Genomic DNA, 27,582 nt, shown 5'->3' with positions numbered 1-27,582 from the left:
ACTCTAATCACATTTTGTAATGAGCAACAGAGATCAAAATAATCAACGCTACAGAATTGCAAGTGGGATTTCCATGAGTAACAACAGCAAAAAGATTTGCTTTCTAGGGGCAATCAAACTTAGAATGTAACATGGAGCCTCACAGGTAATCCACAGCTGAAAAACCTATTTTTAAGGCCTGCCTTCAATGGGTTGAAACCTCTCCTGACATTTCAGGTCTGCCTGCACGAGGGTGGGTTTCTGTCATCACCATCCATGGTGGGTATTCCCTGTGCACCTTCTCCTCGCCAGGTATCTGGGTGCTGGAGATGCGGTGCTTAGACTAAATCCCGACCTCACAATCCTTCACTCAAGTGGGGAGACAGACAACAAAAGAGAAGCAAAACCCAGGGTGTCACCTGCCGGAATGAAAGCGGAGGGGCCCAGTGGGGAGACTGGAAGGGCATCCTGGCAGGCAGCCGGGACGACTGTGTCCCTTACCCTGAAATACGAAGTCACTGCACCAAAGACGCCATGTGGGACAATTTTAAAAGGGTCGTTCCAGTGCTGTGTGGGTGAGGACGCTGGGTGGGGACAGCAACTGGGAGACCCGTCAAACTAGAGTGCAGGGCAGGAAGCAACATGAGACCTGGGTCTCAGGAAAGGAACCAGGAGAGGCCGTCCAGCTGTGGTTGGTGGAAGGTGACAGGGTGGGTAAGGAAGGAATTCGGAGATTCGCACGGGGCAGCTGGGCAGGACCTTGTCGGAGGCCGAGTTTGGCTCCGTTGAGTATGAAGTGCCTCATAGGCATTCACATGGAGAAGCCAAATCGGGGCTGGAAACACAAGTCTGGGGCTTGGGGAGACTTGGAGGAGAACCCAGACCTGGGCTATCTGCATGCAGATGGGTGGGAAGCTACGACAGGGCCCGTGACCACCAGAGTGCAGCGCAGGAAAGAGAGCAGGATGCAGAACAGTGGGCAGGCTCTGCTCGCACGTGGGTGCTTGGAGCACCCAGATGGCCCTAGCGCTGAGCTGACATCAGTTAGGGCAAGTGCGCTGCCGGAGAGCACGAGGGACAGAGACAGCCAAGGGCCCTCCAGGCACAGTGGTCCCGACAGCAGGGATAACGGGGTAGAGAGAGGAGGGGATGGGAAGGCGGGGCTCACAGAAGCTGGAGAAACAAGCCCGTGCCCCGTGTTGCAGGGATATTATCACAGATGCCACTGAAACCTGACCGTTGGCTGTGACCAGGCGTAGGTCTCACATCCTTGAGAAGATTCATTTCAGGGAACCAGCGGAACCGAAAGCCTGACGGGAGTGCTGAGGGGAGAGAGTAGGGACACTGAGTCCCACGGCTGGGCCAGGGCTGGAGAGCAATGCAAACAGAGGGAGGGTCCCCCTGTGAGGTCCGGGAGCTGGGGCTTATCTAGATGCCAATGGAGTGATCCAGGGACCAAGGCAAGTCTGATGATGGAGGACACAGAAGGGGGTGCTGGCCATGAACGGGGGCTGGCCGTGAATGCAGGGGCAAGTCCACGTGGCCAGAAGGCAGGCAGGTAGGTCCAGAAGCAGGTGGATGGAGGAGTTAGTTTTCTTTGGTAACAGCTCCTCTCTCTTAAACCCGAGGCAAGGTTACCAGGTGTGATGTCAGAAGAGGAAAGAAAAGCTGTGAAAAGTTGTTTTCCACTCAGGAGTAGTGAGTGAATTGGGAGTGGGAGAATCCTTGAAAGAAAAGAGACTGAGGAAGAGAGAGAGGTGATGTACCTTTTTCTTTTTTTTTTTTTTTTAAAGATTTTATTTATTTATTTGAGAGAGAGAGAATGAGAGACAGAGAGCATGAGAAGGAGGAGGGTCAGAGGGAGAAGCAGACTCCCCGCCAAGCAGGGAGCCCAATGCGGGACTCAATCCCGGCACTCCGGGATCATGACCTGAGCCGAAGGCAGTCGCCTAACCAACTGAGCCACCCAGGCGCCCCGATGTACCTTTTTCTTATTGATTCATAACAGCTCTTTACTTAGGATAATGCAAATGTAAGTATTCCAGATATTCTTTCGCAGCTCGTCCACAGCTTAATATTTAACATATGACATTACTTTCATTGTTTAAATAAAAAGATTTACTTATTTATTTTAGAGAGAGAGTGCACACGAGCAGGCGGAGGGAAGGGCAGAGGATGGGAGAGAGAACCTCCAGCAGACTCCTCGCTCAGCACCGAGCCTGACAGAGGGCTCGATCCCACGACCCTGAGACCACAATCTGGGCTGAAACCAAAAGTCGGATGCTTAACCAACTGAGCCACCCAGGCGCCCCCCTCCCCAATTTTCCCTTTCTATAAGGATACCAGTCATCCTGGATTGGCTCACCTCCTCCAGTGTGACCTCCTCTAAAGTAATGAGGGCTCCAACAACTCTATTTCTGCACGTCACATCCTGAGATGTTGGGGGCTTCAGGACTTCCACCTATGAGTGGGGGTTGGGGGACACACACACTTCTACCCATAATGGCGTGCAGTAAAGTGGAAGATCCTAATGCCACTCTTCCTCCGAACAGTAGCTAACTGTCCCAGAACAATGCATCTTCCATGCACACCCTATGCTACCTCTTGCAGCCTTGGGCTCTGCCCCTGGGTACGAGTTCCAGAGCACAGAACAGTCTCTCCATTCTGAAACCAGAACCACGTGGCTTTTATGACAGCAAAACATGTTTTCTAACATCAAAATCACCCTCCCAAGGGAGGGAAGCAGTCACCACTGAAAGACCGAATCCGGATGGCCCCTTCTGTGTTCCCACTAAACCCAAGCCATCTGCAGGGCTGGACCCCTTTGCTGCCTGACACACCCACTCCTCTGACCATGGGCTGTCTCCTCTTGGAAGGGCCCCCACCTGTCCTGAAAACACTAGGTGGTTCGGATTCCAAGGTCTGAAAAGGCCAAGTGAATGGATGTGCACTCCTAGTGGCAAATCAGGCTTCTGGCTGATTCGGTGGCTAAGACGCTAGACCACCAAACTGCTAAAACAAACGTGCCATCCGTAAGAGGAAGGAGAGGGGCCTCTAGGACGCAGAGGATAGAAGAGCATACACATGGCAGGTTCCAGAGACGTCGTGTCAAGCCCGAGGCCTGGCCCGCTGGGCGGCAGTTACCACATCCCCACCTGTGCCCGGTTCTTCTCGTCTTTGGGACAGTCATCTACTACAACATCTGTTCGTACAGAAGCCACTTGCCCTTTATTAGGGCAACTCCGATGACTCTGAGGATGGATACAGAACAAGAGCTGGGGGGCCTTCAGGGGATCTGGGTCACAGAGCCGGTTGCCCATGAGAAGAATGTCTTTGGGGCCACCAGAGAATACCCGTGTCCCCCGAGACCAGGGAAACCACAGATACGGATGTGTGTCTGGAGACCCGACAATCCCACAGTGGGACGGACGAAATGGATTCCGAGACTTCTGCTATGTCTTAACAACCAATACCACCCTAAAAATAACTCAAAATCATCATACGGTGAGACTGACTCAAACGGACACCAGTCCTCGTTTAGATGCGAAGTTTCCTCTCAAGTTCTTCCTTACCCATCCCCTTCTGTCTGTGCCTTCTGTTTTGGCTATTGCGCCAGGCTCAGCGTATGACTCAAAATGATCAGCAGTGAGATCTCCCCTGGATTCTCCAAGGACCCATACGTGCATTCTGCCTTCAGCAACAGAATTCAGAGTCTCATGACCTCACACATCCAGAGCTGCTCACCAGTTATGCGCTTGGTATACAGACTGCAGTCTTGAGGGAATAAGGCTTTTCTCCCTCTTGTGTATTGGGTTATGGGGGTCAGCGACCACGGTGCACCATATCCCAGGACCTACTTCAAACTCTGCCCCAACTGCTCCAGGGCCCCCTCCTCCGCAGTGTCCTCCGGGGCACTGGTGGTCAGCAGGAGCTAACCTGCATGGGTGGCCCCCCACGGCAGCCCGCTGGCACCCCCACCCTGGGACCGGGACAAATGAAAAGAGAGACCCACCCTGCACAGAGCTTGGGATCTGCGTAGGTTTCCAGTCTGGAGAAGGAGGGCGAGGCCCCAGGAGGAAGGCGGGGCCCCAGGAGGGAGGAAGGCGGGGCCCCAGAAGGGAGGAAGGCGGGGCCCCAGGAGGAAGGCGGGGCTCCAGGAGGAAGGCAGGCCCGGCTCTCAGAAGTCCATGGCTCCTCCCCACCCTGGACCACACAGCAGTCCACCTGCCTGGTAGAACACGTGTTTAGTCCCGCACACTTGACAGAGCCCACCTATCAAACCCCCGCGAGACTGCCCTAAAAATCCACCCAAACTTAAAAGATCACAAGGGGGCATATCTCCACATCAGGCTCACAGGGGCGCAGACATAATTACAGCAAGATCATGTCCCTGCGGGTTCTTGAGCCCTGAGCGGTACGGACCCGGATAGAAACTCGGCCAACAGCATAATCACGGAGCGGGCACTGCCTTTGAGGAAAGAGGGTCTATTCATTGCTTCACATTCATCTGCTTGGGAACCGTCCACAGTTTGAGGCTCCAAGTCTGAAGCTTTGGGAATTTCCTTCCCTTGGATGAAGCTTATACACATCGAAGTGGAGCTCCGAACAGACAAATCCACTTGGCACGTTCCGCCAACAAACTTAAGGATATTCCTTCCATTTCTTTTGAAAAGAAGGGGGAAAAAGAGAGGAGAAGCAGTGTGTTCTCGATCAACTTCCCTCCTGGAAGTGCGGCTCCTGGGGTTGGCAGTCTCGTGTCTCCGGGCAGACCCTCCCAGATCGCTGGCCAGCAGACAGCTCAACCGGGGTGCACCTGCATTATGTTTCCCGGAGATGTGCACTGAAAGGTGAGGTTGTGTAAACGATGGAGAATTGTGTGGTGTGCGCATGTCTCATGTTTTCTAGGCTGTTTGTCCTGTTGGGGAAAGCACACTGAAAAAATCTGTCCACAGAGGAGGCGTTATTTTTGGTTTTAAACAGGATTTCTCTTTCTTCATCATTTTATCTTGAGAAAATTTTAGGCTTGCTGAAAATCTACAGAATGTGGTATCACAATTTCCCATATATTCTTCATCTAGGTTCCCCAATAATGACATCTGCCCCATCTGCTTTATCATATTCTCCTTCCGTAGCTGTCCGTCAGGGTGAGCTGCAGACAGCTGGCCCCTGTACCCCGACATAGCTCAGCGTGTGCTTCCTAAAAACAACACTCATATAACCACAGGACCACGATCAAAACCAGGAAATTCCATCAATACGCTACCTAATAGCGGATTTAGAGATTTCCTTCAAATTCAGCCAAAGTCCCACCAATGTCCTTTTTAGAAAAGACAATAATATTTCGGGGTTCAGGATCCCATCATCCAGGATCACAAGCTACATTCGGTTGTCCTAGCTCTTCAGTCTGTCATCTGGACAGTTAGTTTTCTGGGATCTCTTGCCTCCTCTTTAAGTGCTTGCTCAGCACCCTTTCAGTGGAGAATGAAATTTAGAAGCCAAGATCAGAGCTCTAGGGTGGACTCACTTTTAAAGGAGGAAAATCAGAACTGCCAGTTGCCACAAGGACCAGGACAACTAAGGGAGAGCAAGAAATCACTAAATCCTGGGGCTTTTGCTCAAACCCAGCCTGTTCTCTCCAGCCTCAGCACCTTGGCCCTCGTCCAGAAGGCCATCAGCTCCCGAACCTGCGTGAGCAGTGGCCGAGCCCCTGACACCTCCAGTGTGGCCCATCCTGAGGACCGCAAACCACAGGGAACCTCCTCAAAAGGCAAATCTGCTCTGCATCCCTCGATCGGACACGTGGTGGAGTCTCTTTTGCACCTGGGATGGAATTCTCAGCAGAAGTTAGGTGCTAATATCCAGGCCCTTTGTGAACGGCCCTCCCTCCTTCCCTCTGGAACATTCTCTGTCCTCCAAGCCAACGAATGGCTTCTCATCCTTCCATCCTGACGGGAGGCTAGCTCGTAGCTTCCCTGCACAGGGCAATGTCCAGGTCACACAGTCCCACAGTCCCTGCGGACTAGCCAGCGTCTGTCTTGCATAACAGTTGTGGGCTCCTGGGGGCAGGCCTGCGTCGGCTTCGCTGGCCCCAGGCCTAGCAGCCACTGCCCACCCAGGGCCACCGTGGGCTGCCATGAGGAGCCCCCAAGCTCCTCGCCCACCAGAGAGCACAGGGGGCTGTCCGGCGACGGCTCTGGTGTGGGGACAGGGCTCAGAACTCCTGAAACTCACTCTACCCTGAATGTAATCATCAAAATAAATAGCCCCTCGCAAACTGATATCACAACATGTACCCACAGCTATAAAACACTCATGATCTTGGACTAGGAACCTAGCTTCTGGAAACTTCCCTGAGGGGAAGAATTCAAAATCTGACAAAAACCACAGCACCGCCACTCAAGAAAGCGTTCTCTGGAGCACAGACAACTGGGAAGCCACGCAAACGTCCAGGCACAGCCGAGGAAGTGTGGCGCAGATAAATACCAGCTTCGAGGAGCCTGTTCGAAGGAACCAGGAAAAAAGACAGAAAACTCGGCATATTTAACAAAAGCACGTATAAAATTACATCTACCTTGGCTGAAACCAGATAAAAACACACACAGAGGACAGGGCTCCCAGGGGGGCTCAGTCGGTGAAGCATCTGCCTTCAGCTCAGCTGATGATCCCAGGGTCCTGGGGTCGAGTCCCGCGTCGGGCTCCCTGCTCAGCGGGGACCCTGCTTCTCCCTCTCCCTCTTCCCCCTGCTTGTGCTCTCTCTCAAATAAATAAAATCTTCAAAAAAAAAAAAAACCACACACATGCAGCGGGGCGGGAACAGAACCAAACCGCAGGCAGATGGAAATAGTTGGATCTGTCTTTTCAGACGGCTGAAATATCCTTTGTGTGGAAGGCCACTGGTCAGAAAGTGTTTACAACATCGGGGAACGGCCTCTCCCGAGACCCAGAGGTCTGACGTGCACTCTCACCTTCGTGAGGTCATAAAACACTTTATCTCGACCCGCAAGGTAAGGATGCACTTGGACAGTGCCCAACGGAACCACACGTCCCCCGTGACCGGTCACGGGCATTCCTGAGGCACAGAGGACCGCGTTCCACGGACGTGCCAGGCTTTATCCCGCCAGATGAGCCGAGGTTTGAAACATGAACGCAAGCGAGGACGAGGAGGGCACTCCTGGGCATTTACGACAGAGCTGTCAGTGAGAGTAAACACGTGGGGCCAAAAGTCCATTTTCTAATTTCCCCTGCTCCTCGTGAAACTTGCAGACAAACAGTAGCAGTAGCAAGAATTAACGGATCCGCTGGCCAAGGAATATCACCTCCTGCTCTTAGATTTGGGGGAAAGGTACACGGAGTCTTCCGCGGGAAGCGTGTCGTGGAGAAAGTGGCTCTGTGATCAGGAACGTCTGGCAAGCTCTAGGTTGCCTCCCGTCGGTGGGCTTTCTTCCCTGTAGGAATTTTCAGAGCCTCCAAAACCTGGCATGAGACGTGAATCTCCGGGACGGTGACGGAACGCGATCCTCCCCAACGTTCACAGACCTGCATGCTTCCTTCTCAGGACTCAGGTCAGGAGGATTCCAGAAAGCCCGGGTGAGAAGAGCAGGCCCAAGGCTCTCTGTCAGCTCAGCAAGGTTCAAGGGGAGGCCGGACACCAGAAAAGCCAGCCGCTGCTCCATGACGAAGGGCTCCGATCCAGGAGGACTGACGGGGGACCCATCCCCCGGGGAGACACACTTCGCAGACTCTGTGTTACTGAGACCCGGGCTGGTGCACGGGGCCACGGTCATAGCAGCCACGGAAACTCGCGAACACGACTCAGGGCTGCCACCGGGCCCTGCGTGCCTCTGGTTCTCGCACAGATTCGCAAGGATGAGCCAATCTGTGGTGCGGGAACACGCTTGTTAGCGCATCTCCATCCCACTACCCGATTCCCGGAGGGCGCCCTGCCTCAGAGCCTGCTGACGTGACACCCCACCCCTGACCACGGGGACAGGTGCCAACCGGAGCATCCCAGCTCCCGGAGCCTTCCGTGGCAGAAAGAACAGAGTCGACGGGATGTATGTTGCTCGTGGGCTCTGCTCGCTTGGTTTGGTCGAGTCCACACGTCCCCTCAGAAGGAAGAAAATGTCACATAAACGTGGCTTAGCGAGGCATATCCCTGTTTGTGCGGAGCATTGCTGTGGCATGCCGGGAAGCCCGTGGGCTTCAAGCGTGAGGCCACTCTGTGGACAGAACATGTCACAGCTGCTCCATGACACGATGACGAGGACGCCAGCCCCCTTGACAGCGGAGGGCCAGGCCTTCCCAGAGGCACCAGGGGTGGGGCGGGCCTCAGAGACCTCGCGGCAGAAGCGGAGAGACGGGGCTACCATGCGCGGCCCCCAGAGGCCACCAAGAAACACCAAAAATCTCTTCGTTGACTGAACCGCTCCAGGGATGGTGAGTGAAACCTCATTTGCAGACTCGACATTTTAGAAAACCAACAAAGTCAGTTTATATTCCTTCTCCAGGAAATTTTCCAGGGAAGCCACGGGACTGACTGGAGGTGGGATGGGCAAAGCGCCGGAAAGTGGGTGACGTCCCCCCATTCAAGAGGAGGGGCAGGGCTCGGGCGGGGGGCAGGGGTGGAGCCCGACAGGGAGTGAAGGCAGGACAGAAAGGGAAACCGGGTTTTTTTTAAAGATTTTATTTGAGAGAGCGAGCAAGCACAAGCTGGGGGGGGGGGGGGAGGAGGGCGGGGGGAGCAGTAGAGGGAGAGGGAGAAGTGGACTCCCCGCCAAGCAGGGAGCCCCATCCGGGACTCAATCCCAGGACCGTGGGATCATGACCTGAGCCGAAGGCAGACGCTTCACCGATTGAGCCACCCAGGCGCCCCGGGAAACCGGTTTGAGGGACACTGAGCAAAGACGGCTTTACCTTAGAGAACGGCGGGGATGAGCTGACGTGTGCAGGCAGACCCTCGTGCTGGTAAAGGGACTGTCATCGGACACCAGTGTCTTCTCTGTTCCACTGGGGGCCCGAGCACTGCTCTCCTGGGCTCCGGTCCCAGGGTGACCCTACAACTGTCCTGAGTGTCCAAAGTGCACCATTCACCCCACTCTGTGCCCCACTCAGACCCCAGCACTCGGGTGACGTGTCCCTGTGACCTCGGTTCTGATATGTGTTCTGATCCCTGAAGGCCCCAGAAAGTTGACATGGGCGCGTTCTGGAGGCGCTCAGGAAAAGAGGGCTTGCATGGCGTGGGCTGGGGCTTCCGGGTGGAGGCTGACGAGAAGGCGCTGGGCTCCGGGACGACGCCCGGCCCCGGTGGGAGAAGCAGGAAGCATGGCGTGTTCACACTGGTGCATTCCACGGTGTTAACTGCACTTGGCCACGGAAGCTCGTTTCTCTCGCCAAAGACGGTCTAATGTAGCAGCACATTCATTAAATGGTAGTTAAAGCCTCAGGAGGCCCACTTTTGATCATTAGTAATGTGCAGAACCCTATGCAGGGCAATTAATTCAGTTCCAGAAAATTAATTTTTAAAAGTAAACAAAAGGAGAAGAGTAGGTTGGAGCGGCGACAATGTTCATGCCCTGTTAGAAATGGGGTTAAATGTGCTATTAATTGTGTTTGAATAACAAATGAAGAAAACTGCTGGAATAAGGCACCAGGGAGCTCCACGGAAACCTTTACTGGCTGCGAGGAAGGGCCATCCTTGACAAGGCCTTCCAGAAGTTTCCATCGAGCTCCTAAGGCACGCGATAAATTTGGAAATAGAGATGTTTCTAAGAGCCTCCCCAGCAGAGGGTCCTGCTTCCAGCCCCACGGCCCAACTCACTCCGTCCTGCTGGGTTGGTACACACCACACAGTGCCTCAGTTTCTCCCTCCACCACTTAGCAATGCTGGGCCCCTGCCTCAGCGGCCAGTGCATGCACGAGCCTGGCCAGCCCGGATCGCGAGAGACGCCGCAGGTTCCTCGACACACAGCAAGGTTGCCTGGGCGGCAGTCTCCCCCGCCTCTAGGCCCGCCGGTATGACCGAGGAGATGTCCTCACAACAGAAGCCACTCGGGCCCCGGGTTTCTTGCAGCTAAAGGCATTGGCATGGTAACCGCCACGAGAGAGAAGCCAAGCAACACGACCAGGGCCTTCCCGGCAGAGCGGCTCGGGACCTGCAGGAGACCGCCCGTCCAGTGTCTTCCGACTCACCCGAGGCTTCCTCCTTGTGCATCCCAGAGCTTGGAGGAGTTAATTCTCGCGCCTTCTAGTGAGCCTCATCTGGACAAACTCGTTAGACCTCGCAGGCATCTAACCCGGCCACTGCCACTTCACAGATTCCCTGCGTGATCCACGTGCGCTCCTGATTCCTTCGACTTTCTGCTGTCGGCTCACGCAAGGCACTCATTCGAAGGGCTCCTTGCTCCCTGCCTCTTGAGAGGGAGGATCGGAGAGAAGGGCTGGGGTCCGTCCTGGGGCTGGCAGGAGGGAAGCTTCTGGAAGGGGCAAGGGCGCCTCCATTCGAGCTGGTGGCGGTGCCCGGGGAAGCCCGCTCTCCCGAGGGGCGAGACAGCCGGAGTCTGCGGCCACCGGGCCTCCCCATTCAGCGACACCTCCTGCCCGACCTCGGAGGCCCCTGAGAGGAGCTGTGGCTGAAATGGGAGGGCGAGGCCTAGCGCACCGGGCCTGGGCATGCCTGTGGGAAGAGCCTGTGGGGTCAGCTGTCCCCAGGTGCACAGCTGGTGACCCGGCACCCCAGGAGGAGAGCGGTGCCTGTACTCACCTCCCCTCTCCTCCGACGTTCTAGGGCAGTGACAGGGGGCCAAGGCTGCGCCCGGAGCCTCAACATGCCTGCCAGTGTCCCTCGAAGGGACGAGCGTCAGGCATTCGCCTCTGGATTCCCCTGGGCCAGGCCCCAAACTATCCCAGCCTCCCCCCTACCCCCTGTGCGCCTCCCCACTCCCCATGCTGCGCCCCCAGCCTGGCTCCAGGCACACAGGAGGGTCACATCCTCAATTCCAACGGTCTGGCCAGAAAGACGAGCCAGCTCCCATCAGCCAAGAGCGCTGTGCCTCCCTCCAGTTTCTAGGCTCTGGCTGAAGCTCAAAGGCATGCCCTGGCCTCTGCGGGTCAGAGGGTAGGCACTGCACCCCTCTGTTGGACCCTTATCACTGGCACTGGGCCAGGTACACGGTAGGCACTCATAGTTGCTGTCAGATAAATGCACGCTGCACCGAAGTGCAGGCAGACTACACGACAGTCGTGACTCGAAGAGAATATTCCAGAGGGTCTGACACACTTGGCTTAGCAAGCCACACAGAAGGACCAACGTTCCCTGGGTCCACGCGGCACCGAGAGCAAAGGGAACATCGCCGGAGACCCTCGAAGACACTGTCTAGACCACAGGACGGGACTGAGGCCTGAAGCTCGGTCTCACGGCTCATGATCTGTGTCTAACAGTCGCCCTGACCCATGTGACAGCCTGTCTTTTCCAAATGAGTCACCAAGCAGTTAAAAATGCCTTGCTGATTTTTACCACAAAAATTCACTCTCTGACACTGATTTAATTTCATGACCCTCTAGGGGAAAGAATGTTATCACTCAAAGAAGTTCTCAGGCATCTGTACTTCTGGTAAATATGTGATGAGATGTCACTAAACAACTTCATTAAGTCATTCAGATAAGTTACTTGTCGCTCTGGAAGCAATGGAACAATGTCCTTCACTGAAGCTGTACCTTCAGATACGAATCACTCACCGGTTTAGAGTAAGCCGGGAAAACTCCGCATAAAGCTGGAGCCACCGGTTCGAGACTCTCACGGGCCAAAGGCGGTGTTTCTCCCAACACAAACCACCCTTCACGACTATTTTTTACCGCACGCAGATAAAGAAGTCCACACATGCTCTCATTACTGACGGGGCCATAAAGCTAAATGCCAGTGCATAGACTCTGGTTTAAAATATTAACAAGCAGGGGCGCTTGGGGGGGCTCAGTCGGTTAAGCGTCTGCCTTTGGCTCAGGTCGTGATCCCGGGGTCCTGCTCAGCCGGGAGTCTGCTTCTCCCTCTCCTTCTATGCTCGCGCTCTCTCTCTCCCCCCACCACCATCTCAAATAAATAAAATCTAAAAAACTAAAAAACTAAAATAAAACATTCACAAACAAACCAAATGCTGTTGCTTTAAAATTCACGTAACACAATAAAATAGGCAGAACACCTGAGAAGCTTGAGTCTAAGACAGGCGAACCCTCGAACTCCTCACAAGACTGAAACCCCCGCAAGCCTGGGAGGACCCCACAGGAGGGAGAGACGCTGCTGTCGCTGGGTGCACTGGGTTCGCGGTCTCCAGGCATGCGTGACATTCCCAGCGACTCCTGATCAGGGTCCACCTGCCAGGCTGCAGACTCAAGTTTTCCCCCAGGCTCAGGCTGGTCGGGCGGGGAGCAGGGGCAGGCCAGGTGCCACCCACCCACGCAGGTATGGAACCAGGGTGAGACCGAGGTCACCAGTCCCATGCTGCTTCTGGGGGGGCACGGTGGGGGCAGGGGTGGGGGTGGGGAGCACCACAGCTCCCCCCTTTATGGTGAGAGCCAGGGGACCGACATGGGGGCAGCAGAGTCAGGACCCCAGATCTAGGGGGCGGGAAGGCAGAGCCTGGCAGAAAGGACCGGTGGGCTGTCAGCGGCCCCCGGCCACTCTGATTTCAAATCCAGGCAGGGACGGTCACTTCGACCTGGTTACGGCTTCTGGTGGGGGGGCAGGGGGGAGAGCCAGGATGCTACTCTCCGTTCTCCAGGGGCTCAGGCCACCATAACGCAGCACCACCCGAGGAAGGCTCACAGAGCAGGTACTCCTCACAGCTCCGGAGGCCGCGAGCCCAAGATCAGGGTTCCCCCTCTACCACCTCATCTACCCCCTCCCCGCGGGGTTGGGGCTGCCACGTGAACTCTCAGGGGGCACACACAGCCCACAACATCACTCCCGCTGTGCAGACTCGGGTCGGCTCAGGCAAGGACGGGCCACGGTGGGGTTGGCGCGAGAGGACTTCCACAGCCTGACCAGGCGCATCTGCACCCCACGGATGCCCTGGCGGGAGGATGTGGGGCAGCCACGGAGGGTCCCCCATCCTTCCCGGTGGCCGGCCTGCAGCTCACACGTCCACAGAGGAGCCGCGCCGGACAGGCGACAGAACGACAGCCCCATGAGCCTGCGACCTCAGCAGTGCACCTGCCGCCCTCCGCAGGCTGTCCCGTCACGTGGGTGTCCTCCGGGGGGGCGGGGGGGCACCGTACTGAGCAGGATGCCCGTGCACCCCGCTGTATCACGGCGGCGGCTCCCCAGAGCTGGGGTGTGCGGACACCACGGCGAGTAGCCAGAGAGGGCCACTGCAGGAGGTCACCCAGGGAGCTGGAAGGAAGGCTGCTGGCCTGTCTGCGAGGGGGGGTCCGGGAAGAACCCGGTGGGGCACGCAGTGTCTCAGGCGGGAACGGGGTCCCTGTGCATGGCTGCTCAAGCCTCCCTCTGCTCCTGCCTCCCCTTCGGACTCGCGGACAGGAAGAGGCTTCTTCTGACGGCCTCGCTGTCCCGAGCGAACGGCCTTCCCAAGAGGTAAGAGGCTTTCTTCTTTTCCCAGCTGACCGCGTGCTGTCCAGTGAACGAGGTGGCGTGAGGGGCCCACACGGAGCACGCTTTACCACCTCGGGAGAACCTGCCTGGACGCGGGCCCAGCTGCCCCCTCGGACTTGACGTGAAGGGAGAAAGCAGAGTGGGCAAGCGGGGCGAAGGGGCCCAAACTCCAGTGGCCATCGGCAGCCACGCCATCACAGGCTGGGGGAACGGCCCCCCACAGCGGCAGCAACGACCCACGGCTCCCGAGATCAGAGGCCAGAGCCTGGCGTAGATGACTGGCGACCCTCAGAGGGTGGACTCTCCACCAGGACAGCCCGTGGGCTGAGGGGGGGAAAACGGGGCAACGGGAAGGCAGACACCAGGGCCAACGCTCTGCTCCCAAGAAAAACAGCACGCAAAATTCCTGAGTTTCCGGATTCTGCTTACAGACTTGGACAGTCTGTGGGGGTGGAGACCCGCTTTCCAGCCAAGTGCGGCGAGAGCCAGATAAAATTTTCCTGGTCTTATTTTAGGGTGGGTAAGGTTGTAAACAGGCTCGGTGACCAATCCACAGACAGCCTGTCTAGACCCTTATTTGAAGCAGAAGGTCACCAGGGAGGCAGACATCCCAGATGTCCTGGAGGCGTGTGACAAAGAACTGTAGCCCAGCCAGCACTGGCTCCCGGACAGGGACACTTACCTCACCTTCTAAGTGCTGATGGTGGGACCAGGCCGCCCGCCCCGGAGGCATGAGGTCAGAAAGGGAGCAGCCCTGCTCAGGGGCCGGCAGGACGAGAGGACATGCCTCCCTCCTCAAGCGTGGACGGGCATGGCATTGGGTCGGGGGTTTGTAGAGGAAAGGGAGCGGTGGGTGTCGCCACAGGTGGGGACAGCAAAGTGCAGACAGAATAAAAGAGAGAGGTTCCAGTAGAAACGGCAAAGTTCTGAAATACACCTACAGACAATAAAGACCATCAAGATCCCAGGAAACACTAGTTTAATGGCTAAAACCAGAGGCTCTGGATCCTACTGTCAGGTACGACAGGCCTGCTGCTCACTCTGGGGTCCCGTCCCCCCCCATGCTCACTCTGGGGTCCCGTCCCCCCCATGCTCACTCTGGGGTCCCGTCCCCCCATGCTCACTCTGGGGTCCCGCCCAACCCCACCACTTACAGCTGGGCTTCAGTTTCCCAACTGGGAAATGGAGATAAAATTTGTATCTAACCCTTAGGGGTGTTTTGAGGAATAAATGAACAAGTAAATACATAAAACATGGAAACTTCGTAGAACGGTGCCTGGCCTCTAGAGATCATTCCGTGAACGTCAGAAGATGTTCCTGTCATCATTACTATATTTATGCCACCAGTGAGCACACCACGGCGTGACTGAGTCTCCCTCCCCAGCCTGCAACCCGCTGTGGCCCAGGCCAAGCCAACCTGGAGGGACAGCCGCCAGCCTGTTTCTCTGACAAGCTGATTAATGACGATTTGACCTTGGGTTAAGTTACCGATGCTCTCCGCGTCCCAGTTTCCTCCTGGAGGACAATGGCTCTTTGATACCCAGGGCACAGTCTTACTTTCAAGGTAGAAACTCTTAGTTTAAAAAGGTGGCTATCGTCTTCTGGGTCAAGTTTTTCTGCCTTGCACAGATCCTATTCCAGACCAAGACTATCTTAGGGAAACTCTTCAACTATGCGGAAGTTCGGGTGCCTGAGAAACACCTCATTTACCCAGAGATCCCGGCCAGGGAAGACCATGTGGTGGGGGGGAGTTTTGTCAGAGGACTAACATTCATCTTTCAGGACCAAATTGTTACCTTTTATCATTTTTATGAGTCTTTCTAAAACACATAGATACATCCCTGACTTAACAAATGGAATTCTGGCCAATAAATCAAAAAGTTTCATAAAGTCAAAGGACAGTAGCAAGAGGAAAAGAAGGAAGACAAAAGATCCCATACACTTCCCCTCCCTTCTTCCCAAAGGAATGAGCCAGGGCATCCATCCTGATCCCACAGTCAGGCGGCCTGGCGCTCGAACCAGGGGCGCGTGCTCACCTGCTTCGCAGCTGCCTGGCTTGGAGGTAAGGAGCCCCGCGTCAGCACCGGCGGGCTCCCGGGGCCGCAGAGCTCAGGGAAGGGGTTGGGGATGGCCGGCAGAGACGAGGTTCTGAGCTGCTGGTCTTCTTCCTGCAGGCGTCTGGAAAGACACAACCGCTCGTTAATAGTTTGCTGTCACCGCCCCCCCACGCGATCCAGCAATCCCACGTCTGGAGATGTGCCCCAAAAAACTAAAGAGGGGCTCCAAATAGATAACCTGGATCACGGGGTCACAGCAGGCTGCATCGCAACAGTCCAACCCAAGCATGCATGGATGCATGAACAGACACACAAACGTGGTCCATCCACACAAGGGGACACGACTCAGCCGCCCGAGGAAGGGAACTCTGACATGCGCTGCAGCTGGGATGAACCCTGAGGACACGGTGCTGGGTGACAGATCTTGTGAGATTCCACCTCTCTGAGGCACCTGGGGTCGCCGAGCTCCTAGCTAGGACAATGGTCACTGCCGGGGACTGGGGCGAGGGGAGTGGGGAGCTTCTGGGTCATGGGCAGAGTTTTTCTGCAAGCTGAGCCAGTCCTAGAGATACATACACAACACCGTTAAGTATACGCAACACTGGGCACTGGTTCACTTCAACAGAGCGGAGATGGTCAATTTTATGTCATGTGTATGATACAGGGACGAAAAGTCTTGTTTTTTTTTTTAAAGCTGCCATTCTCAGACTCCAAAGGGTCCAGATTCCCTCACTCATTAAACATCCGGGGGCGAGAAGCACCGTGAGCACGCTTACATGGCAAACGATGCCCCGCGCAGGGCCCATACCAAGTGCTCTCTCCAAACACGGATGTGTGAAGAGGTTTTGTAAGAGCGTTTTCAGGAGAATCACCATCCCCAGTGCCCTTGATGTGATCACTTCTCCAAACACATAAAAGCAGAAGAGGCTTCGTGTGTCCTCATCTGCATTGTGGAACGAATGCTTGTTTCTCCAACAAGGTGGTTGATTGCTGAGTGCGCTGGAGCGAAGTGCTCCGTGTCCTACCTCCCCAGAGCACAAATCCTGTGTCCGCGTGTCCTCAGAAACACCCCGCAGCACCCCACTTCACAGCGCCAAGGGCCACCGCAGAGCCTGCGCCACGCTGCCCACTTCTGGGGCATTTCCTGCCAAGAATGCAAAGTCCACTTGTCCTACAACTAAGCCAAACACACCCAGTGAGATGAATCAGATGCAATAACAAAAACAGCAGAAGAATCAAGTTCAAAGTCAAAGCAGAGACAACTGCAAAGCGCCCCTCTGCTTCTAGTCCCCAGGGCTCTGCTGGTGGCCTCCTCTCTCCACTGCTAGGCTCTCCTGGGGGCGGAGGGCACTGCTGCCCAGTGTCTGGACGCCCACCCACAGGAAGGGAGCACAGTCTGAGCGACCGCTCAGTATTCCTGGTATCTGCGGACACTACGCCTCAGAAAGCCCTTGCATTGACTGGACCTTCCAAGAATTTCTCAACTCCTTTGACAATCCAACTAAATTAATGATCAGTCACTTTCTTGGGAGTTTTGCCACTAGAGAAATGTTCCGTGATCACTTTACAGGTTCTCTGTTTACCGACTGATCCTGATGCCGGAGGGGCCTGTCCGGCCCTTTCCCTGGGGACCAGGACGCGCCCATGAATGGCGCGCCTGCTCCCACGGCAGGAAGGAGGTCCGTGTTGGGGTGCGGGACGGCTCTTCTCTAGCGGCTCAAAAAACATACCAGAATGTGGATGTGCGCGGTTAAGAAACGCCACTCTTCCTGTACCAGCCTCTGTCGTGGCCAAGTGTCCGGCCGACAGGCGGTCCCTTGTCCCAGACAGCCAGAGAAGGGGAGATGTGGCCAGGCCCACTGGGACTATATTCCAGCCCCAAGACGCCCCCTAGCCAGTGACTAACCTGAAGCACTGAGTTTTATGATCTGCAAGATGCCAACATTCTGATGCCCTAGATGTTAGCAGAAGCTTCTCTTAATAGGCTGTTGTGAAAAATGTTAAAAACCATGTTGTTTAGGGCAGTGAGACCATCCTGTATGACAGTATCAGCATGGATTCGTGTCATTACGCGTTTGTCCACACCCACAGGACGTACGACACTGACAGTGGGCCCTGGGTGCCGACACGGCCTTGCGGGCTTGTCAAACGTCGTACCAAACGTACCATCTGCTGGGGGACGTGGACAGTGCAGGAGGCCGTGTGTGTGCACACGGGGAGTACGGGAAATATTCTAAATTTCTCTCAGGCGTGCTAGGAACCTAAAACTCATCTTTCAAAAATAAGTCCTTATTAAAAAAAAAACAAAAACAAAAACCCAGACGTTATGCTTGGTGAACAAGGATTCCCTTCTGCTGGAAACAGCCAGAACAGGTAAATCCGCAGCAACAGAAAAGCAGGTGGGTGGTTGCCGGGGCCGTCCGAAGGGGCAGCGTGGACACACTGAGGAATGGGGAGGGGCTTTCCTCTGGAGGGGCGGGAACCTCCTGGAACTAGGTAGAGGTGGCGGGAACACAACCCCAAAAGAGTACTAAAAATGCCTCAATTGTACACTGTAAGTGGTTAATTGTATGTTACGTGAGTTGCAAGTCAGTAAATTATTCTCAAAAATTAAAAGGCAAAAAAAAAAAAGAGTCCTGCGTCGGCTTTATAGCAGTTCACAAGTACCGTCCGAGGCAAAACTTAGGGACATTACACGGAGCTGGAGACAGTCCCCGTTCCGGAGGCTGCGTCCCTCCACTGTTACAAACCGAGACGTGGAAAGGGGGCGAAGGTGCAGGAACATCGGGGGTCGGGGATGGGGAGGAGAATGGCAGGCCCAGCGTGCTCTGCCGTCTGCCCAGCTGGAACACACCCGCTGCCCTCCGCTGTCCCTGCAGTCCACTCCTTCAGGATCAGGATCGGACCCAATGGTAGCCTCTTCCAGGAAGCCCTCTCTGCCTTCCCCAGCTTCTACTCTGCACCTGTCTCCGTGATGCTCCACACCCCACTCCGTGGGTCTCCCCACAGCACCGGGCCCAGTTGGTCTTGAGCTCCTCGGGGCATCTCAGGCTGGGTTTGCATCCGGACTACCCACTCACCAGACGTGGGCCAGTCCCTACCCCCAGGGCCTCAGTTTTGTCACCTGGGCACCAAGGGCCACCACACCACCCACCTCGAGGGCCATGGTGGCCATCGTCCCAGCTAACAAATGAGGATTCAACAGAGACTACACAGAGGAAGTGCTCAGCACACACGGGAAGTGCTCAACATAAGGCCTCCCTTACAAAATAAATCTTTGTGTGCCCCGTATCGGTCACCCCATTTTTTAACTGCACTTGAAGGTAAGAAACAACACTACTCCCACGAGAGAAGTGAGGAGAGGTGAGGCCTGAGGCCCAGCGTCCACTCTGCATCAGGGAGAGCGTCTGGTGCACACCCACCCCATGCACCCCCGTGGGACCCCCACGGCCGAGGGCTGAATCTGGCCCGAACCTGAGGCTCAAGGGCTCCGGGCCACTCACCGGTCCGGGCCTTCTTGTCCATCCTCTGCCCTGACTCAGCTCTGGGCACGGTCGCTGTGCGGGCTGTGTCCCCATCTTCCCAGGGGCCCCCACGCAAGGCTTCCCTGGACGCGTGACTGACAGACCCCAGGCCCAGAGAAGCGCCCGGGAGAAAAGAGCGTCTCCTTCCAGACTGAGCTCCACAGGGGCCAAGAACACAGGGGTGATGCTCCAGAAAGCAGAGTCGGGGGGAAAACACCAGGAGGGGGGAGGTAGGGAAAGGTCAGGAGCCCAGAGGCAGGCGACCACCCCTGCAGACGGCTCTGTGCTTATTCTGCCGCCCGGGACAGAGCCGGCTACCTTGGGCAAGAGGGTTACCTGCCTGCAGAACACTGGGGATGTCAGACCAGAAAGAGCCTTACAGAAGTCTCTGGAAGCAAAAAGGAGCCCCCCCCCCACCCCGACCCCAAGGAAAGGAAGCGAGATTCCCCAGAAGATGCAGTGCTAAGGAAGGAACAGCCAGGGGCACCCCAGCCTGACAGAGGCCCAAGAAGGAGGGCACCACCAGCCTCACACTAGAAAGCCGAGGAAGGCAGGGAGGCAGGGAGGCCTCGGTCCCTCACCCCCTCCCACCCCTCCATCCTCATCTGAAAACCTCCAAGGCCCACAGGGACCAGGCAGCGGCCACGGAGAGCTTCTCAGCTCGATTTCACAAACCTCTCCCCCCAGGAGGCCCACGATGCCTTCAGCACCCGTCTGCCCATCTCCCAGGCACTCGAGACACACTCAACACTCAGTCCCTCCCCCTCCAAAATTCAGGTGCTCACAACTCCCGTCCGTCCCCCTCTTTATCAGGGTCAGGACACCACCATCTCTAGGCTGAAACAGCCTCCAGGTCGGCCGTGCCCTATCCTGCCACCTCCCTGGACACCAGGCTGCCAGAATGATCTGCCAAAACCTAAACCCAATCTCCTCGCTCGCCTCTTCAGATCCTTCCCCGTCTCTCCCCCAGAATGGCTCACAAAGGCCTTCGGGATGTGGCCCTGACCTGTCGGGGTCATCTTTTGTTCACACCCTTCCGCTGAGGTGTGATCAACATGTAATGTCTACGACGGTGACGTTAGCACAAGCAGGACCCATCACCAGTCTCGCTTGCCAGACACACCCACGACCTGCCAACGCCCTGTCCCCGCTCTCTATTGTGATCGTTGAGGCTCCTCCCTCTCAGCAAGGTTCTCGGTCTACACCACAGTACTGGGACTCGAGGGCTCTGTGCTGCGGGAGATCCCTAGGACTTGCTCACCTTGTAGAACCAACACTCGGGACGCGCTGTCCCCTATTTCCCGGCCCCCTCCCCTCGGCCCCTGGCCTCCACCACTCCCACTCTCTGCTTCTCAGAGTCTGACCACCTTAGATGCGTCCCCGACACGCAATCACGTGCCATCTGTCCTTCTGTGGCAGGCTTGGTTACTTAGCATGCTGTCCGTGTTGCCCATCAGCGGATGAATGGATCAACACAGTATGCACAATGGAGTATCGTTCCGCCATAAAGAGGGAGGAAATCTGGCCACTTTCGACAACAGGGATCTCTTCTCCCCCCAGCTCCAACTCACCCCTGGACACCCAAATCAGAGATGTGCCACCTGCAAGGAACCCCCCCGCCCGCTTCCAGAAGCCCCTCCCGCCAGCCCCGGAATTTCCAGTGAATCCCCCGGGGGATGCCCCTCGTTACGTCCAGCACATTCTCTCACGAGGACTTCCCTCCCCTGGCACCGAGCAGGCGCTCCATGGACGTCGTCAGAGCTGACCCGGACACCACGTCCAAGCCCGTGGGGCCGAGCTGGACCGAGCAGAGGGTAGTGCTGTGCCTCCACCCTCAGACTCGAGCCCCTTCAGGCCGGGGGTCCCACCTGACGGCGAGGATGTGCACAGGCTGGGAACGCTGCGCCTGCAGGGACCTTGTTCCCGAGGCTGGCGGCTGGCCGCGGGCGTGCTGACCGTTCTGCAGCAGGGGCACCGTCTCCGACTGCATGCTACGGGCCGGGTACAAACTCTCCAGCGACGCGTTCACGTCGTTCACCAGGGCCTCCAGGTCTACGTCATCCTCTGGGCGTGCGCGGCAACAGCGGGAAAACAGAACAGAGCAGAACTTTAGCAGCAGCGGGCGGGGGGGGACAAGCACACGGGCATCTTGGGGATCAGGTCCCCAAACCCACAACAGTTCACACGACCCGGTGAAGGCGGGGGAGCGTGACTGAGAGTATACATCCCATAAGGAACCGCACGCGGTATGTGTATCAGCATCGCGCCGGCCTCAGCTGGCCCCTGCCTAGCTCCCGGACCCCTCGGCGCGGGTGGGCCCCCCAGCGCGATGCCCCCGCCGCGCTGGCCTCAGCTGGCCAGACCACAACAGGTGGACATCAAGCCCTAACTCGATGCAGCGGGACTTCTCCCTTCCCAGAAACTCCAGAAGCAAAAGAGGGACACAGGAACAGAGCGGCACCTGACACGGACAGAGGCCTCGGCCTGCTCAGGGCTCCAGGAGGGCCAAGCCGCGCGGACGGGCTCACAGGCGGAGACTGATGGAATGTGCACCTGCTGACCTCCAGGCGCCCTCCTCTGCCTTCGACTGGCCTGAGAGCAGGGCAGGCCTGGTCGCAGAAAAAGGCCTGACAGACGCAGAGACGGAAGCACAGACAACGTCAGGGACAAGGACAGAAAACAAAGGAGGTGTGCCCTAGAGACTCTGATGGGAACTTTGACGTTATCAGCTTGGCCAGGATGCAGATGTTTGCTCAAACAGGATTCCAGATGTTTTTGTGAAGGGTTTTTTTTTTTTTAAGATTTATTTTGAGAAAGAGACAGTGAGCACACAGTGGGGAGGGGTAGGGAGAGTCTTAAGCAGACCCTGCTGAGCACAGAGCTGGATGTGGGGCTTGCTCTCGAGGCCCTGAGATCATGAGCTGAGTGGAAACTGAAGTCAGATGCTTACCTGCCTGTATGTACCACCCAGGCTCCCCTCTTGTGACATATTCTTTAGACGAGAGTAACATTTAAATCAGTAGACTCTGAGTAAGACAGACTGCCCTCCATAATGTGGGTGGGCCTCATCCGATCAGTTGAAGGCATTTAAGAAAAAAAAGACTACAGTCCCCAAGGAGGGAACAATTCCACCTCCAGACCTGAACTGCAACTCCTCCCTGGGTCCCCAGCCTGCTGGCTCCCCTGCAGATGTTGGACTTGCATCTGCACAGTCATGTGAGCAAGTTCCTTAAAACGCACCCCCCCCCATATACCCACAAACGCACATCCCGTTGGTTCTGTTTCTCTGGAGAATCCTGACTATACAGCGTGGGGGGTACAAGCCAGCACACTCGGAGATGTGGGAGCGGCTGGGGCCCGGGGCAGAGACAGAGCCTGGGGCTCCGAGCAGCCTGGCGGGGCTCAGCTCGCAACCCCCCTACGGCCAGGCCGTGGTCTGGCTGGGAGCTCCGTAAAGCACAGTCCCTATAATCGCGTGCTGAAGCTACTCTGAGTTAGTTTCTCTTATTTGTAACCCACTGCAACCCAACAGCACTGTCCCCTTCTGTGCATTTTCAGCTCTGTCGCTTTTCACAACATGGCAACCGTGAACGAGACCCACCCTACCGGAGCGCTTTGCAAGTCAAGTCACCCACAGGCCCACCTGCTCCTGTACGGGACACCCACTCAGCACGACGGGCTCGGGGCCCGAGACAGCTCGACCCTCGCCAAGCCAGGGCCCCAAGCCCCTACCGGCAAGAAGGCAGAGCAGAGAAGTCACCCGCCAAGAGCCCTGCTCTTGCTATGGGCTCCACACCCAGGACACGAGGCTCCGCTTTCTACTTCTCGGCCCACAACCCCGACACAGGGTTCGCAACGGAGCTGCCCGCAGCGGGGTGACAGGAGGAGGCTGGTCATCACCCTGCTCTGTAACAGAGCCTGGCATATGGTAAGCACGGGGTAGATGTTACTCAGTACACCCACTGCACTGATACCTCCAACAGAATATAAACCGGGGACCACTAACTGGTTTAACAGCTGAGGAACAGACCTGCGGGGGTCCAGCACCTTGCCCACGATCACAGACAAGCGCGAAACAGCGAACCTCGAATCTGAAAACAAACTTTGCAGCCACCAGTTTGACCTTACCAGGTGTGTGCTCAATGCACGAGCTCACAGACATTTCCAGAACTTGCTCTCCCTGCCTCTCCCACTCTCCACACACACACGGCCTGGATGCCTTTGCTTCAGCTTCCCCGCCTCATGAGGCAAAAGGGCCCAAGAAGACAGAGCAAAGCAAAACAGCGACAAAAACCTGCCTGAGGAAGGATGCCTGGCATGGATGCCAAAGGGGCGGAGGGCCTGGGGGTGCAGGTGGCCCCACGGCTACAGCCAGGGAGGGCGTGCGGTCGGCTGGGGGTGGGGTGGGGGTGGAAAACAGCTGTGGGAAGGTTGAGGCAGGAGCAGAAAAGCCATGGACCCCCGGCTTCTTGACCCTCCAGGCAACGATGCCAGGGCGGGTCTGAGAGAGGCCTGGACACGGGACGTTATACCCAGTGGGCTTCAGATGGATCCCACTGGGTCCTGCAGACAGATGGACCAACAAGAGAGGAGCCGATGCTTCTGAAATGGCAGGCACCAAGACCAGTGAGAGTTGTCTAAGCGGAGCAGACGGGGGCGGGAGGCGTGGACATGGACCCACCTCCCGACTTGAAACCTGTGAGCAGGGCCCCACAGGTCTCCGGGCCTGTGTGGGAGGAGGAAAGATGTTGCCTAGTTTGGGTTATAAAGAGTCAAAGATTAATCCCGTGGCCAGACAGTAAAAGGACCAAAGTGCTGAATTAATAATTCATAATTACCATGTGATCAATAACTAATCTATCACAAAGGACAACGCCAGAGTCAGCAGGCAGAAGTCTTGCTCAGAGTTCGGGGGCAGGGAGGTGAGTGGGCCGAGTGGGGCTCACGGAAAATCCGGACCCCCGGAGGGAGAGGTACACACACACCGCTGTCCTCATCTGCAAACTGAGGAAGCAACACGCAGCAGGGACACTCACAAGTCTGGGGCTTCAGGAGAGTTCTAGAATGTGTCCTACACTCCTATTTAGCTGCCCAGAACAGTTGCCTGATTTGAGCTCTGTAAGACAATTAAGTCTATGCTGCCCTCACTCATCCCGTGAACAACCCAGTATTTCTCCCAATGGACCATTTAAGTCAGTGTGGGGTGAAGGCCAGAACTCACGGCTGTTCCCGAGTCAGCCTCGGGTCACGCCCAGCTGGGGCGGGATGCCACAGGCAGGCTGGCCGAGGGGCGCCACAGGCCCGGTGGGGTTTCACCCAGCTGCCGCTCACACGTCCTCAAAACCAGGAGAAAACCCAGCAGAAGACACTGGCCACCCCCTGACAAACAGGCTCGCTCTCTGACAGATTTCTTCTGAGACCATGCCATGTGTTGGCCCTCCAGGTGGGTTTTCACTGGAGTTTTATCTTTTCCCTACGGAAGCCCCTGGCGGTGTCCACAGAGGCGGCCCGTGGTGTCTTCCGTCCTGCCCTTCCGCTCCTTCTCGGGGCCGGCCAGGTCACTCCCACCTGGGTCACCCTGTCTGCAGTCAGGCCACTGTGCTTTCGGGAATGGGAAGTAACTCTGACATTACTGAGAGTCCGTATTGAGAGTCTGACGGTGAAGTATAAAGACCCCAGATGATAAATGCAATGTGCGTCCTCAACACGCTTTCACCCCCTTCTGAAAGGAATGAATCAGTCAGGATTTTCCTTAAACTCTGTTAAACTCTAGTAAGGACTAATAATGGGATCTTCCAAGCGGGGGTCTTAAAGGACTGATTCCAAGGAAGACATTTATCCATCACGGTCTTTTTTTTTAAGATTTTATTTATTTGTCAGAAAGAGAGAGCACAAGTAGGGGGAGCGGGAGGCAGAGGGAGAAGCAGACTCCCTGCGGAGCAGGGAGCCCGATGTGGGGCTCGATCCCAGGACCCTGGGATCATGACCTGAGCCGAAGTGAGATGCTTAATCTACTAAGCCACCCACGCGTCCCTCTCCATCACATTCTTTTAAAATGTACTACACTGGGGTGCCTGGGTGGCTCAGTCAGTTAAGCGTCCTACTCTTGATTTCGGCTCAGGTCATGATCTCGGGGTCCTGAGATGGAGCCCCGCATCAGGCTCCTGGCTCAGCGGGAGTCTGCTTCACCCCTCTCTCTGCCTCTCTCTCAAATAAATACATGAAATCTTAAAAAAAAAAAATAGTACTGCACTATGATATTACGGAAGTCACCAAGACATTACTGAGGTGACTGTCAGTTCTTGCAGAAATGCTTGGAATGGCTCGCATCCTGTGCATCCCGCCGGGTGCGGACGGCTCCGCGCCTCCCCTGCGTGGATCGCCACCCACCCGTGAGAGCCCTTCTGCGGAGAAGCAAACACAGCGGGCGCGAACGAGGCAGATGCTTCTGGAAATGGGTGCTAAGACGACGTGTCTGCTCAGTACAGACTTGATGCCAAAATATTTCCCGTGAGACTGTACCCCTGGAAGATGCACGGAGGGGGAAGGGAAAACAATTTCACGTACACGGTTTCACGTCACACGGGCTCAGGAGGACGCGTCTGCGGCCCAGACACAGGTCAAACGACACGGCTGCAAATCCAGTTATTAACAGTTATTTCGCTTTCCTCAAATAACCCAAGTCCCACACTGATACTGACTCTTGTCCCAAATATTTGGGTAGCTCATCTGATCTCAAACTCACATGTGCCCCTGGCCTCACTTCCTCGAGCAAATAGAAGCTGCTTCACTTCTAAAATAGACCTAAACTCAGTGAAACAAGCTCGCGTTTGGCTCCTCGATGATTCGGGGTGAATATCTTCCATAAGCCAAGCCAGGAGGCAGCCTGGCGCTCACTGGCGGACCGCGGGCGCGGAGGAGAGCGTGAGTTAGAGGCGAGGCTCCCACTTCTGGCCCCGCCTGGCCCCCTCACTGCACCCTGCTGGGCCCTCCGCACCACACGGTGTCCTCTCGAACAGACAGGAAAGAGGACACTGACTCTGCCTCAGAGAAACGCTACTTGCCCGATGTGCTCAGGATACACGTATGGACTGTCTGTTCTTCCCAGACCCACGTGAGCACCTGTTACCACACACCGTCTGCCTGCCTCCTCCCATCTTCACACAGAAGGGACACTCCTAACGAGATGAGGCCCAGTAGCCTTGCTTAAGATGCTAAAACCCCAGACAGTAATAGATTATTACGAGCAGGAAAAAAAAAAAGGAAAAGGTCGATGGCACTGGTGAAGTTGGGACAGAATAGAAAATAGTTATCTTGGCCTTCTTTATGATCCTGGCACACAGTGCCTAAGATCCTTATAATGTCCTAAGCTCTAAGAGCAACGCGAGCATCTTTTGTTCTACTATTTGGTCTTTTTTGGTTCCTGAAATAGCTCCGGAGCTTTCATAAAGGTGAAAGGATCATCTTCTGTGATATATAACATTCTGTTATTCATTACAAGCCCTTTTCTTTCTTTCTTTTTTTTTTTCTTAAGATTTTATTTGACAGAGAAAGAGCGCGAGAGCGCATGTGCACACAAGCGGGGGGAGCGGCAGAGGGAGAGGGAGAATCAGACTCCCCGCTGAGCAGGGAGCCCAAAGTGGGGCTCGATCCCTGAGATCATGACCTGAGCCAAAGGCAGACACTTCACCGACTGAGCCACCCAGGCGCCCCTACAAGTCCCTTTCAACCACACCTGAGTTTGTATTAATCAGGTGCTTTGGGGGAAGCCACCAGATAACCATGGGATGTGGGCTGGTTGCCAGGGGGACCAACAGTGGGACTAGAGAGTTGGGAGGCTCAGCCCCACTCCCCGACCTCAGGGAAGAGGAGACAGGGGCTGGAGGTCAAGTTAATCACCAGTGGCCAGTGACGTAAGCCATCATGCCTATGTAGTGAAGCACGTATATAAAAAATGCTAACCCCCAGGGTTTGGAGAGCCTCTGGGTAGGTCAACACATAGAGGCGCTGGGAAGGTGGTGTGCCGGGCACGGAAGCCCCGAACGCCGTCCCCATATCTCGCCCCATGCCTCTCTGCCGCCTGACTGTTCCTGAGCTGCATCCTTTATACTAAACGAGTACTCTAACTAGTGAACTGAGTTCTGCAGACTGTCCTAGTAACTGAACCAAGCAGGTCGTGTCAGAATGAAACGGCATCGTAGGACACGCCCAGCTGGTGTCAGAGAATGCTTGATGTGGAAAGAAAGCCCGCACGTCTGGGGTGCAGAAGTGCTGGGTCAGCACGGCGAGGAAAAGGGAAGCTCTCAGTGCTATAGCCAAAAAGTCCCGAACACACGCGGAAAGGTCAACGCTCTTACACCTTTCTATCTGGACAGGAACAAGAGGTCCAGCCTGCAACGGAGCTTTCAACCTAAACCATGCT

General features: G+C 55.9%; 1 protein-coding gene across 6 annotated transcripts in view; it reads right to left on the bottom strand.

Annotated features, from left to right (window-relative positions):
• The window catches only part of GRB10 (growth factor receptor bound protein 10), a 175,309-nt gene that overhangs the window by 43,291 nt on the left and 104,436 nt on the right, over positions 1-27,582 (bottom strand). For all 6 annotated transcript variants that reach the window (XM_081800821.1, XM_081800818.1, XM_006736158.3 and 3 more), the window contains 2 exons: positions 21,029-21,224; positions 15,616-15,757 (listed from right to left, as the gene is read on the bottom strand). In XM_081800821.1, coding sequence (XP_081656947.1) covers positions 15,616-15,757; positions 21,029-21,224 — 338 coding nt within the window. The remainder of the gene's footprint in view (positions 1-15,615; positions 15,758-21,028; positions 21,225-27,582) is intronic.

This window comes from Leptonychotes weddellii, chromosome 12, assembly GCF_054177405.1.
Source record: "Leptonychotes weddellii isolate Sample4059 chromosome 12, ASM5417740v2, whole genome shotgun sequence".
Classification (NCBI taxonomy): domain Eukaryota; kingdom Metazoa; phylum Chordata; class Mammalia; order Carnivora; family Phocidae; genus Leptonychotes; species Leptonychotes weddellii.
The sequence above is the reverse complement of the archived record's forward strand: the minus strand, read 5'-3'. Positions and strand labels throughout refer to the sequence as shown.